The sequence below is a fragment of the Mirounga angustirostris genome, unplaced genomic scaffold (assembly GCF_029215605.1).
Source record: "Mirounga angustirostris isolate CCGP_5_RB_7025 unplaced genomic scaffold, mMirAng1.0.hap1 SCAF_9, whole genome shotgun sequence".
In the NCBI taxonomy this organism is placed as follows: Eukaryota; Metazoa; Chordata; class Mammalia; order Carnivora; family Phocidae; genus Mirounga; species Mirounga angustirostris.
The window spans coordinates 5,379,583-5,392,856 of record NW_026991717.1 but is presented as its reverse complement, the minus strand read 5'-3'; the positions used below and the strand labels follow the sequence as shown (position 1 = coordinate 5,392,856).

Sequence of the window (13,274 nt, the reverse complement as noted above, 5' to 3'; positions counted from 1 at the left end):
AATGAGCTACAGAAAAATCAATGACTAGACATGAGGGTTTTTATTACATGGATATTGTAAATGCAGACCCTAAACCCCTGTAGGGCCAAATTTTTGGTTTCTCAAGGGTTGTTTTTTTCCCCCCAGAGCCCAGCCAGAGATAGCCAAGCTTCTTTGTTAACTTTACCACTGGGTAGCATTCACTATTTCCAGCTGAAATTTTACCTTACAGGCAAATGCATTAATCTGTACTGTTTCGTGGATTCTGGCAGGAGGCAAGAGATTCCTGGGTCAAAGACACCACCCAGCAAGCAGCATGAGCATCATTTTTGTGTCAATTCCCTTTACCCTCCAAGTCCCACAGGGGTGATGCAGAAGGGCCCACGTGGATGCCTACATAGGCAGTGGGTTCTGTCACAGGGGAAGAATGAGCCCGTTCTTTGTGCCAGAAGAAGGCATTACCTCATCTCTCAAAGCTGCTAGCCACACGCACAAGCCTGAGAAATGGCCCAGGAAAGAATGATCAGAGATTTGCGTTTGCGGCATAACCAGCCACCATGTCCAAGAATGCTCAGGTCCCAGAGAAGATGGCTTCTCCCAATACACCTGAGGTCCTGGCTTGGGTTCCTGGTCTAACTCTCTGGGACTTAAGAACTGAAACTCCAACCATCACAGCCAAGAGGAGCCTAAGGGGACATGATGACTAAATGTCATGTGGAATCCTGGAACAGAAAAAAGATAATAGGTAAAAACCGAGGAAATGTGAATAAAGTATGGAGTTTAGTTAATTAAAAAAACCCAAAAACTTGAAGCTCCTAGATTACTGGAATAGATAAGCACATGCTTACTATTTGATTTTTAGTCACTTGAGGATTTTCTTTTCTTGTGAGTTCAAGTATGCGTTACAGTTTTTGTCATGTCTTATCCAGTATTTCTAAGTGTTTTACTGTTTTCCATTTACCTTTGTCTACAACTTTGTTGGAATCCAGGTGTTTGTTTAAAATTTATATTCCTGGATCCCATCCCCAGAGATTATGATTTTTGCAGACGGGATTGTAGCCCAGGATTCTGCCTTTATAACAGATGATTCTGTTACAGGGGGTTTGGGGGCCAAACCTTAAGAAATCCTGCCATTAAGAATGAAATCATAGGGGGCTCTTGGGTGGCTCAGTTGGTTAAGCGTCTGCCTTCAGCTCAAGTCATGATCTCAGGGTCCTGGGATTGAGCCCACTTTGGGCTCCCTGCTCAGTGGGGAGCCTGCTTTTCCCTCTCCCACTCCCACTCCCCCTGCTTGTGTGCTCTCTCTCTTGTTCACTCTCTCTCAAATAAATAAAATCTTAAAAAAAAAAAAGAGAAAAGAATGGAATCATAGGATGGGTCAAAGAATTAATAGTCTGTAGTCTTTTTCTTGTATTTTTTTAAGATTTTATTTATTTATTTGAGAGAGAGGGCCACAAGCAGGGGAAGCAGCAGAAGAGGGAGAAGCAGACTCCCCGCTGAGCAGGGAGCCTGACACGGGGCTCGATCCCAGGACCCTGAGATCATGACCTGAGCTGAAGACAGACACTTAACTGAGAGCCACCCAGGCGTCCCCAGTTCGTAGTTTTCAAATTAAAAGTATTCAACCTCTTAGCTTGGCAAACACTCCCTCCAATCTTCTGTTGCAGAGACCAGAGAGGCAGATGCCACTTCCTGGCCTCCCTCATCCATTGGGTTGGCAACATGGCCAGTTCGGTTATTGAGATGTAAGGGCAAGCCTTATGGGAAGCTTAACAAGGGACACATTTAGCTGCAGCTAGCCTCTTCCTTCCATATACTTTGAATACAGAGATGATGCCTGGACCTCTGGGGCCATTTGCCACCATGGAAAGAGAAGGCATAAAAACAAACTCAGTATTCAGAAAGATAAAAAAACAATATTGCCATTGTTGAATAGCTAAACCAATACTTAGTGTTCCTCTAGATTTATGTGAAATAAATTTGTTTAAGTCACTAGAAGTCAGTTTTCATTTCTTGCAGCCAAAATCATTCCTGATGCACATAAGGATCCTCATTTCTTTTTTTTTTTTTTTAAAGATTTTATTTATTTATTCATGAGAGACAGAGAGAGAGACAGAGGCAGCGGGAGAAGTAGGCTCCCCGCGGAGCAGGGAGCCCGATGCAGGACTCGATCCCAGGACCCTGGGATCATGACCTGAGCCGAAGGCAGACGCCCAACCAACTGAGCCACCCAGGCGTCCCAAGGATCCTCATTTCTTTAAAACTTTTTTATTTTACATAATTTTAGACTTTTAGAAAAGTTGCAATAATTTAAAGAATTCTTGGTGTGTGTGCCCGGCTTTCTCAGTCAGTGGAGCCTGTGACCCTTGAACTCAGGGTTGTGAGTTCAAGCCCCACGTTGGGTATAGAGATTACTTAAAACCTAGGGGGCGCCTGGGTGGCTCAGTTGGTTAAGTGTCTCCCTTCAGCTCAGGTCATGATCCCGGAGCGCCCGGATCGAGCGCCAAATAGGGCTCCCTGCTCAGTGGAGAGTCTGCTTCTTCCCATCTCTCTGCCCCTCACCCCACTCGAGTCTGCTTCTCCCTCTGCTCCTTACCCCACTTGTGCTCTCTCTCAAAATAAATAAAATCTTTAAAAAAAAATAATAAAATCTAAAAAAAAATAAAGAGGGGCGTCTGGGTGGTTCAGTCCATTAAGCAACTGACTCTTGATTTCAGCTAAGGTCATGATCTCAGGGTTGTGATATCAAGCCCTACGTTGGTCTCCACACTGGGCATGGAGCCTGCCTAAGATGCTCTCTCTCCCTCTGCCCCTCTCCTCACCCTCTCTCTCCCTCTCTAAAAAAAAATTTTTTTTTAAAGATTTTATTTATTTATTTGAGAGAGAGAATGAGAGAGAAAGCACATGAGAGGGGGGAGGATCAGAGGGAGAAGCAGACCCCCTGCTGAGCAGGGAGCTCGACATGGGGCTCGATCCCAGGACCCTGGGATCACGACCTGAGCCGAAGGCAGTCACTTAACCAACTGAGCCACCCAGGGGCCCCTAAAAAAATTTTTTTTAATTAAAAAAAAGAATTCTCATATACTCTTTACTCAGATCCCTCAAATATTTTACTTCACTTGCTTTATCATTTCTTTATCTCTCTCTATATATTTTTTCTTTTTTTTTTTTTTTAAGATTTGTTTGTTTTGGGGGGGGAGAGCAGAGGGAGAGGGAAAGAGAGAATCTCAAGCTGACTCCCTAATGAGAATGGAGCCCAATGCGGGACTGGATCCCACAACCCTGCGATCGTGACCTGAGATCACTACCTGAGATGAAATCAAGAGTCAGATGCTTAAACCGACTGAGCCACCCAGGCGCCCCTATATATATTTTTCTAAATCATTTGAGAGTAAGTTGATATGGTGCCCCTTTCCCCCTAGATACTTCAGTGCTTATTTTATAAAATCAAGGATATTCTCTTACATAATCACAGTGTAATTATCAAAATCAGGAAATTGACAGATATAGTACTGTTATCTAATCTACAGACGTTATTAAAATGTTTACCAACGGTCCCAGTAACATTCTTTATGGCAAAAGAAAATCTGAGATTGCTCACTATATTCAGGTGTCATGTTTCTTAGCATCCTTCAATCAGGAACACTTGTTCAATTTTTTAAAAAATATTTTATTTATTTATTTATTTGAGAGAGAGGGAGAGTGTGAGAGAGAGCGATCACAAGCAGCAGGGAGGGGTAGAGGGAGAAGCAGACTCCCCACTGAGCAGGGGAGCCCGACGCGGGACTCCAGCCCAGGACCCTGAGATCAGGACCTGAGCCAAAGGCAGATGCTTAACTGTCTGAGCCACCAGGCGCCCAGGGTGCTGGGCCAGAGCCGCCTGACCCGAGCTCTGGCCTTTGGTAGGCAGAGGCAGGTAATGCAGCAACCTGGAAGAAGAAATCCTAACCCTGCCTTCCCCCAGACCTCCAATCTCCTTGTGATGCCCACCACTGGCCAAATGCAACCACAGCCTGGAGGGAGACAATGACGCGGTGCATGTGGCCAGCAGCTCTGGGCACAGAGGAAAGTGAGGGTGGAGAGTGGGTCCAGCGGGACGCACAAAAGATCCTTAGCACACGCTGTCCTGAGTCTTCCCTCCTCGTCCCCATTCTCCCTTCACCTGTCTAAAGCCCACATCTGAATACTTCTTGTTCTTCTTAAAATCCATCAGTTACTCCCAATTATTCCTGGGATAAGATCGGAGGTTTAGTACTAGCTCATTAGAACTGATGGTCAGGGGGAGTCTAGGTGGCTCAGTCATTAAGTGTCTGCCTTCAGCTCAGGTCATGATCCCAGGGTCCTGGGATTGAGTCCCGTATCTGGCTCCCTGCTCAGCGGAGAGCCTGCTTCTCTCTCTCCCTCTGCCTCCTGCTCCCCCTGCTTGTGCTCTCTTGCTATCTGTCAAATAAATGAATAAAACCTTAAAAAAGAAAGAAAGAAAGAAAGAAAGAAAGAAAGAAAGAAAGAAAGAAAGAAAGAAAGAAAGAAAGAAAGAAAGAAAGAAAGAAATCCAGAATGTAGAAATTCTACAGGATCAACATCATAAAACTGCAAGATTAAAAAAGAGAATTTATAGTTAAAGGATTTAAAAGACCTGTCAACCAAATGTGACATGTGTACCTTGTTTGACACCTGATTCAAACATATGAACTATTTGAGCAATTGCAAGAGACTGCAGAAATGCAAACATCGACTGCATGTCTGGTATTTTAAAATGATTGTTTAAGTGTGATAATGGTTTGGGGATTTTTTTCTTAAGTCCTTCTATGTAAAGAGTGGGATTTCTTTCTTTTTTTTTTTTTTTTTTAAAGATTTTATTTATTTATTTGACAGAGACAGAGAGCGAGAGCAGGAACACAAGCAGTGGGAGTGGGAGAGGGAGAGCAGGCTTCCCGCGGAGCAGGGAGCCGGATGCGGGGCTCGATCCCAGGACCCTGGGATCATGACCTGAGCTGAAGGCAGACGCTTAACGACTGAGCCACTCAGGCGCCCCAGAGTGGGATTTCTCACCCCAGTACTACTGACATTCTGGACTGGATAATCCCTTGTTGAGGGAGATTGTCCTGCACATTGTAGGATGTTAATCAGGATCCCTGCCATCTACCCACTAAATGGCTGCAGTACTCCCTTAGCTGGGACAACAACAACAACAAAATCTCCAAATATTGCCAAATGTCTCCTGGGAACACAGTTGCCCCCCAATTAGAAACACTATGCTAGAGACACATCCTCAAGTACTTACGGTTGAAATGGTACTATAGCTGGGATTTGTCAAAATAACCTAAGGGGGCTTGGGGTGGCATTAGGGAGGAGAACAGTTTGACTATGTGTGGATAATAATTGAGGCCACGGGCGCCTGGGTGGCTCAGTTGGTTAAGCAACTGCCTTCGGCTCAGGTCATGATCCTGGAGTCCCGGGATCGAGTCCCGCATCGGGCTCCCTGCTCGGCGGGGAGCCTGCTTCTCCCTCTGACCCTCCCCCCTCTCATGTGCTCTCTCTCTCTCTCATTCTGTCTCAAATAAATAAATAAAATCTTTAAAAAAAAAAATTGAGGCCACATGGGAGTTCATTATACTATTCCTTCTATTTATATTTTTCCTAATAAAAAAGTTTAAAAGTTGTAGTGCTGAAGGCGTATTAAAATATTTCCATTTTCCCCAAGCATCTTTAGCATATTGGGTTAAATAAGTCGTCTCTAAGTCAAAACGTTATGAGTTTAATTCAGTTATTTAATAAGTCTTTGAGAAGCCCCTTGTCTACTTCCAAAATCTGGAGGAAGTGGATAATTTCATAACTGAATAATAAATTCAGGTAATTTTTTTTTTGCTTTTAACAAAATTGCAAGACTTAATCATGTTCTAATTACCATAAATCACTGAGATTCTTTGGATAAACTAAGGAGTTCCCCAAAATGGATGACATCATTATAACGAAACACCTTCCATTGCCATGTGCTAATTTGATAGCAAAGGTTCGCAGAGCTTACATTTATAAAAATGAAAAATAGAAGAGAACTGGCCATGAGCCCTAACTCATTCTAGCAAGTAGTAATGTTTATCCATAAGTTCCTTAAACCTTCATTTAAAAACTCTTCATTTATCCCATTAAGAAACGCATTTCAAATATCTTACTTAAACAACTGTCCAGACAATATGGCACTTTGATCAAACACGCATTAATGAGAACTGTAATGACACAAAGTATTTTTCTGGATTGCATTCACAGCCTTATGGTCAAAGGAAATAAAACAAATTTTTATTTTTGTGAGATAATCATGACAGAATCATAAAAAGACTTATGCTTTAAATATCACATTAGGATAAAATTCTGAGGGAAGTGGAATGGAAACGTGAGCTTAAAGAGGAAAAAGATGTAAGGGTTCGAACTGATAAAGAGCTGTTTGTGTACCTTTAAAAATGGAGAGGGAACAAAAATAGACACATAGATCAATGGAAAATAGAGAACCCAGAAATAAACGCGCACTTATATGGTCAATTAACCTACAACAAAGGAGAAAAGAATATACAATGGAGAAAAGACAGCCTCTTCAATACATGGTACTAGGAAAACTGGACAGCCACATGCAAAAGAATGAAACTGGACCACTTTCCTATGCCATATACAAAAATAAACTCAAAATGGGTTAAAGACCTAAATGTGAGACATGAAACCGTAAGACTCATAGAAGAAAACATAGGCAGTCATCTCTTTGACATTGGCCTTAGCAACATTTTCCTGGATAGGTTGGGAAAACAAAAACCAACTATTGGGACTATACCAAAATAAAAGCTTTTGTACGGGGAAGTAAACCATCAAGAAAATGACAAGGCAACCTACTGAATGAGAGAAGATATTTGCAAATGATATTATCTGATAAGGAATTAATATCCAAAATACATTAAGAACTTAGAGCAAAAATTATCTGGTTAAAAAATGAGCAGAGGAGCACCTGGGTGGCTCAGTTGGTTAAGCGTCAGGTCATGATCTCAGAGTCCTGGGATCGAGCCCCTTGTTGGGCTCCCTGCTCAGCAGGGAGTCTGCTTCTCCCTCCTCTCTCAAATAAAATCTTTTAAAAAAATGAGCAGAGGACCTGAATATTTTTCCAAAGAAGACATACAAATGACTAAAAGACACTTGAAAAGGTCTCATCATCACTATTCATCAGGGAAGTGCAAATCAAAATGAGATATCACCTTACATCTGTCAGTATGGCTAGAATCAAAAAGACAAGAAAGAGCAAGTGTTGGCAAGGATGTGGAGAAAGAGGAACCCTCGTGCACTGTTGGTGGGAATGTAAATTGGTGCAGCCATTGTGGAAAACAGTGTGGAGGTTCCTCAAAAAATTTAAAAATAGAACTACCCTATGATCCAGTAATTCTACTGGGTATTGACCCAAACAAAACGAAAATGCTAATTTGAAAAGACATACGCACCTCCTATAGCAGCATTGTTTACAATAGCCAAGATCTGGAAGCAGCCCAAGTGCCCATCGATGGATGAACAGATAAAAGATGTGGGCTATACACACAATGGAATATTAGTCGTAAAAAAGGAAGAGAGCTTGCCATTTGAGACGACATGGATGGACCTACAGGGTATTATGCTAAGAGAAGTAAGTCAGAGAAAGACATATACCGGATGATTTCACTCATGTGGGATCTAAAAAAAAACCCGAAACGAATGAAGCAAGAAAAAAATCAAACTCTTACTTACAGGGAACAAATTGATGGTTGGGGGTGGGTGGATGAAATAAAGGGGATTAAGAGGTATAAACTTCCAATAAGTAAGTCATGGAGATGGAAAGCACAACATACAGGGGCGCCTGGCTGGCTCAGTCAGAGGAGCTGCGACTCTTGATCTTGGGGTTGTGAGTTCGAGCCCCGTGTTGGGTGTAGAGACGACTTAAAAATAAAATCTTCAAAAAAAAGGGAAAATACAGCATAGGGATTAGTAAAACTGTAGTTAACGCTTGGTGACAGGGGGTGACGGCACTTACTGTGGTGAGCACTGAGTGTAAAGAAAGATGCACAGCGGGTTCTGCTGCATACCTTTAAAAGCGAGGTAATTTTTATCTTGAAATTCGCAGTATGTGGGCAGCTTCACACTTCGTGATTTAAAGGTTAGGAAGTTTAGATGTCAGATTTAGAATCCGTGCAGGGGTCCAGGTGCCCCACTTCCCCGTGGGTTTGCACCGGCATAAAGGCGGGAGGGGCGCGGCTGTGGGGCACGGGGAGGGGGGCCACTGGGGCTCCCGCGCCCCTTCCTCCCGTTTGCCCTGGTGCTGGTTTCCTTATTTAACACCGTTAGGTCCTGATAAGCACCTTTCTGCCTCCCTTGATTTCTTTGCAGGACGACGTAGAGCCCGAGTTGTCTCAGTGACGCGGCCGCAGAGAGCAGCCCCCAACTTCTGGAGGAGAAAAGCGGGGCTGGGGGGGGGTCCCGCGCTCCCAGCACAGCGCCCACCACTCTTCCACTCGCACGGACCGCCGTCTCCCGTCTTCCACTGCTGTTTACTTTCGAGGTATTCTGTTTTTCCTCTTATTTCCCAGTCCCTAATTTTCCAATAGAGTCTGGCCACAGTTTATAAACACAACAGGATTATATACATATTTGTACTTCTGAGTGAGGCTGTGCCTCGGGGCCTTACTCAAAAGGAAGCCAATCCCCCCCCCCCCCCCTTTTGCTGTTTACTTTTTCCATATGCAACTTCCACTAGTCCCTTTCTGGTGACCTGGGTGGAGCGGAGACGACCTGGTGCGGGGCAGCCCCGTTGGGACCCGAGGCCGCAGCGGTGCCCAACTCCCCGCCATCAGCCAACCAGACGCCGCATTCCGCGTGCTCTCCGCAGCCCCGACTTCTTTTTCTGCTGAGGCTACGTGAAGCAGAGGACACGTCAAAAAAAACAAGGCTAAACGCACTCCCGTGCGAAACCTGGCTTTGCCAGAATTCCGTGAGCTGGTAGGGGACGTGGGTTTGCTCCTTCAGGAAGACTGGAGAGGGAGTTGTTTTCTGTTGTAGTTTGCAATCATTAAAGCTCGCTCTAGCCAACGCTGTTGAACAGGAACTGCTAACAATGAAACTGAGAAAAATAAACACAAACATGAACAAATGACCTTTTTATTTCCTAGAGATACAAAGGCAATTGTGTGCGGCAACCTCATGGGCAGTCCAAACGGTTGGAAGTAAATTCATGATAAATGTCCTGGAGCCGGTGGAAGAGAAGGTCAGAGGAGGAGGGATGAGATGGAGAAGGCTACCGCCAATGAACAGCAGGAGGAAGAGCTCCGTGGTTCCAACGCCGGGACACGAGTTGGTCTGGGCCTTCTCCATGCTCTTTGAACCATAATTCTACAGGACATTTTGAAGTGCATGTTGCACTATTTTGCGTTAGGAGTTTATCAAGGGCACTACAATCCTCACGAATAACTGAAACACCGTATTTTATTCAAGGAGTTGTAAACTTTGCTCAGGGTCTGCCATGGATGCGGCCATGGGGGTCCGATGGGCATCGGGGATGGCTAGGCTCTTAAGGAGAAGGGGTTGACACTTTGGTAGGTCTCAGTTTTTGTGGTGATGCTACTTGTCTTAGCATCTGCTTTGGATCGGAGGAAAATATTCACTAAAAAGTGATCTTGCAAAATACAGTAAAAAACCAGGTCAGCCTGGTGGCGAGCCACACCTCACCTCGTCCCGGGTGGAGGGTGTGAAGACTCAAGACAACTCACATTTGCACGATGGTGGACCTTACCGAGTAAACGGTCTCTCAGGAAAAACACATCTCCAATGCTTACATTTGTAATAGGGACACATCACATGATTTGTTATTAACGAACAGTTTATTGGCTTTCAATATACATCAATAAATTTTTAAATGTAAGTTTATTTTGTTAAACTTTATGTTTTATGATAAAAGAATACTGAACCAAAACATCAGAGAAAATGGAGGCTCAGTAGCATGATTTCCAACATATTTTCCTGGATAAACAGTTTTGTTGTGTGTGTGTGTGTGTGTGTGTGTGTTTTTAAGTATATGACTTTTTATGTAATAACAAAGCTTCCTAAATTCAATGTTTAGAATTGAATTGTTTCTGACTAAACCCAGAAAAATGGGAGCTCATAAAATAAAGGCATGGCGTGGGCAGCAAGGGAAGAGAAAGAAGTGGGAAAAAGAGATCTTAATACCAAGTTAATGTTGGTTGGCTGGTTTTGTTTGTTTTTGTTTCAGTCTATTTAAGGCAGGATTATCTCCCTGCAACCCTGCAGATAAATCCTAGTGTTGTAGCTATGTAAGAAAGTTCTAAGAGTTCAGATATACAGATAAGCCAATTTTTAAAAACCATTTTCTTACCATATTCTAAAGGCTTTTAAAGCATTATATAAATCTTAAAAAAAAGTCCTATCACCCACATTTCAAGAAGTAAATCTACACTTTCATAAGGCACTCTTGAGACATAAAACAGTTTTGAAGACAATTACACTCTATGCTAGGGCTGGCCGGTCCCTTCGCCACAGGGAGAGCAGACAGGACCGCCTTCCCGGATGGAGCCCCCTCCCTCCAGCAGCGCAAACACGCAGGCACGGCAGACCGCGGTGAACCTCCCTCGGCAGCTGGGTATTCCCGGTGGGACTCTCCTGCCCGCCGATCAGAGAGCTACACCGACAGCCCGGTTCCCATTTAATGGTGACATTTAAAAGCCGTGTCTCCCCCTTTGCTAGAAAGGTTTCCTTTGAGCACAGACAGTGATTTCCGTTAGCTCCTGCGCATAAAGGACAACAGAATGGAAGAGAAGCAAGAAGCCCCTGGATCCTTCCATTTGACCAATGGGATGGAAATGTAAAGGTACTTCACCTTTAAATGAAAACCTAGAGACTGGAGATGTTTGTGTGCCTTCCGTGCGTGTCTGTTACTAGTGCTGAGAGCGCCTGCTTCCAAACAGCAAGAATTCAAGTCCCACCATCCCTGTTGCTAATTCACACAAACACCAAAGCTTACAAGAGAGTCATGAGGCCTCTCAGACCTTAACAACGGAGAGAGAGTTTAGTGGAGCTTCCGCTCTTGCCTAAGTGACGGAAGAAAATGAAGGAACAAGAGGATCAGACTAAGCCTGAAATACAATTTCACTATGAAGAAAGGGCAACAGAAGTCCCATCAGAGCGGGAGGGGTGAAAAGTGTGGCGCTGGGAGTGTATCAGGTTGAGGCTTTGTTGTGGGCCATGTCTTTGCTTCCAATGAGGAAAGAAGGACCCGAGAAAGGAAACCGTGAGGAGCTTCTTTCCTTCATCCTTCTGGGCTGGTGGCAACGGATCAATTACTTCCCGTAGAACTTTTTGTTGAGGAGGAAGATCAGAAGGTTGACATTTACTTTAGCTCTATTAAATAATTTCATGACCGCAACACCTTCATACTGTAGCTGCAGTAGGTCCTGTTCAAAAAAACATTTTGACCGTCAAACAAGTCTGTGGCATAAGACAAGACACAAGGTAGGGAGGGACCCAGAAGGAATGAGGAATGACAGACATGAAGTGGAGTGAGAAAGGAGTGCTGTCCCCTGCACAACCCCTGAGAGCTCGAGGAACAGGGCACGCTGCTCAACTGAATTTTCTGGTCCATTTGGAGTTAAGAAGTCATGTGGTTCATATCAAAATACACAAAACAGGGAAAGAAAAAGCAGCATGTTCAGTCATCACACATACTTCCTATTTCAGAAGTGACAATAACGTGTCTCTGGTTTGTCTAAGTGACAGGTCACCTGGAGAAGGTGAAGGCATTTCAATCTGTGATAAATATACTAGTCACTAAAACCAGGACACGGCCACCAATGTTGTCGCAAGGGTATCGACTAGAGTCTTACTTTCTATTCCACGTGAAAAAGCTTTTATATTCTGAAGGCAAGGGGCAAAAGGACAAAATGTTTATTAGGTGCCTACTATGTGCTCGATATTGGGTAAGCACATCAGATAGTGTCTTTTTAAGTCCTGATCAAAGTCCTAGAGGTCTGATTATCTCAAGTTTAAAGACGAAGCTTGGAGACGTTCAGGGACTTGCCCAACAGCACCGTGTGGGACGGAGTGGATCTGGATCAGAGTGTAAAGCCCCCGCTTCTCCCACTGCCCTCCACGGTCCAGAGCACATTTAGGAAGTCTCACCCGTGAACTTCAGAAGAGACGTGTTGAGAAAGCAAGAGTCAAAGCACTTGAAAGAACCCCGAAGTTCAACCAGTTCATCTTCTGGAAAAATCCTAGCGGCTCCATGAGAACGAAGGCCCTGGTGTGTCACCTGGGCCAACATAACACCTCATACCTGATCCTCACTCCCTATTTAATTTTTTTTTAATTTATTTTTGAGAGAGAGAGAATGACAGAGAGAGAGAGAAGGAGAAGGGTGAGGGTCAGAGGGAGAAGCAGACTCCCCGCTGAGCAGGGAGCCCTATGTGGGACTCGATCCTGGGACTCCAGGATCATGACCTGAGCCGAAGGCAGTCGCTTAACCAACTGAGCCACCCAGGCGCCCGCTCACTCCCTATTTAATGCACCTGTGCATGGACGAACACGGTACCCGAGGCAGGCTGGTTGGCCTGTACAACTCTGGTGAGCCTGAAGGCCAACAGCATCTTCCTTCGCGGAAGCCCCTGAGCACATGCATCACGGAATCACTTCACTTTTGTTCAGCTAACACATTTGAGGATCTACTCATCACTGAGAAGGAAACGAAGACACACCACGGTCCTTATGGAATGCACAGTTTGGGGCGGGGAGGTGGGGAGTGCTGGTCAGAGTGGTAACACGTTTAGAGGAAGAAAGGACAGGGACGGGGGGTCAGCACGTGCAGAGATGGCCCCTGCCCAGACCAACAGAGGACAGCAGTGCGAAGGGGATGGAGCTGATGAGGACACACATGAAGTGCGAGAGCCTGGACAGGGCCCAGGAGGCCTTGCAGTATCCTGGTGCTTTTCTAATATGTAAAAACTAGAGATATTTTGGAATAAAAATTAGCTAAAATTATGTTATAAAATGATTCACTGCAGAGTTCTAGCTGAATTTAAAATGGGATTCAGTTTACAAAGATGCAATTTACACACGCCTTGTCAGAAATACACCTTTAAGCCCCTAGATCAAATCAAAATGAGAGAAAAGATTTCAAGCTACTGAATAAGCTAACAATTTTCTACTATCAATAGTTAAGAGTTTGTTCAAGGTCAAGGTACCAGTTCAATTTAGTGGCAACACGAAGTAGAAGCTTCAGATAAAAGCTT

At 44.3% G+C, this 13,274-nt stretch overlaps 1 protein-coding gene and 1 long non-coding RNA gene across 4 annotated transcripts in view; one reads left to right on the top strand and one right to left on the bottom strand.

Moving 5' to 3' along the window:
- The first annotated feature begins 466 nt into the window (after window positions 1-466).
- LOC135361523 (uncharacterized) lies at window positions 467-9,898 on the top strand. 2 transcript variants are annotated; one of them, XR_010404824.1, is made up of 3 exons: window positions 467-724; window positions 8,371-8,542; window positions 9,150-9,898. It is a non-coding gene; the product is annotated as an uncharacterized LOC135361523 (long non-coding RNA). The 2 variants fall into 2 exon arrangements; XR_010404825.1 differs by lacking the exon at window positions 467-724 and adding an exon at window positions 3,230-3,370.
- Window positions 9,123-13,274, bottom strand: part of IQGAP1 (IQ motif containing GTPase activating protein 1) — a 100,172-nt gene continuing 96,020 nt past the window's right edge. For both annotated transcript variants that reach the window (XM_045899360.3, XM_045899361.3), the window contains exon 38: window positions 9,123-11,444. In XM_045899360.3, coding sequence (XP_045755316.1) covers window positions 11,331-11,444 — 114 coding nt within the window. In that variant the 3' untranslated portion in view covers window positions 9,123-11,330. The remainder of the gene's footprint in view (window positions 11,445-13,274) is intronic.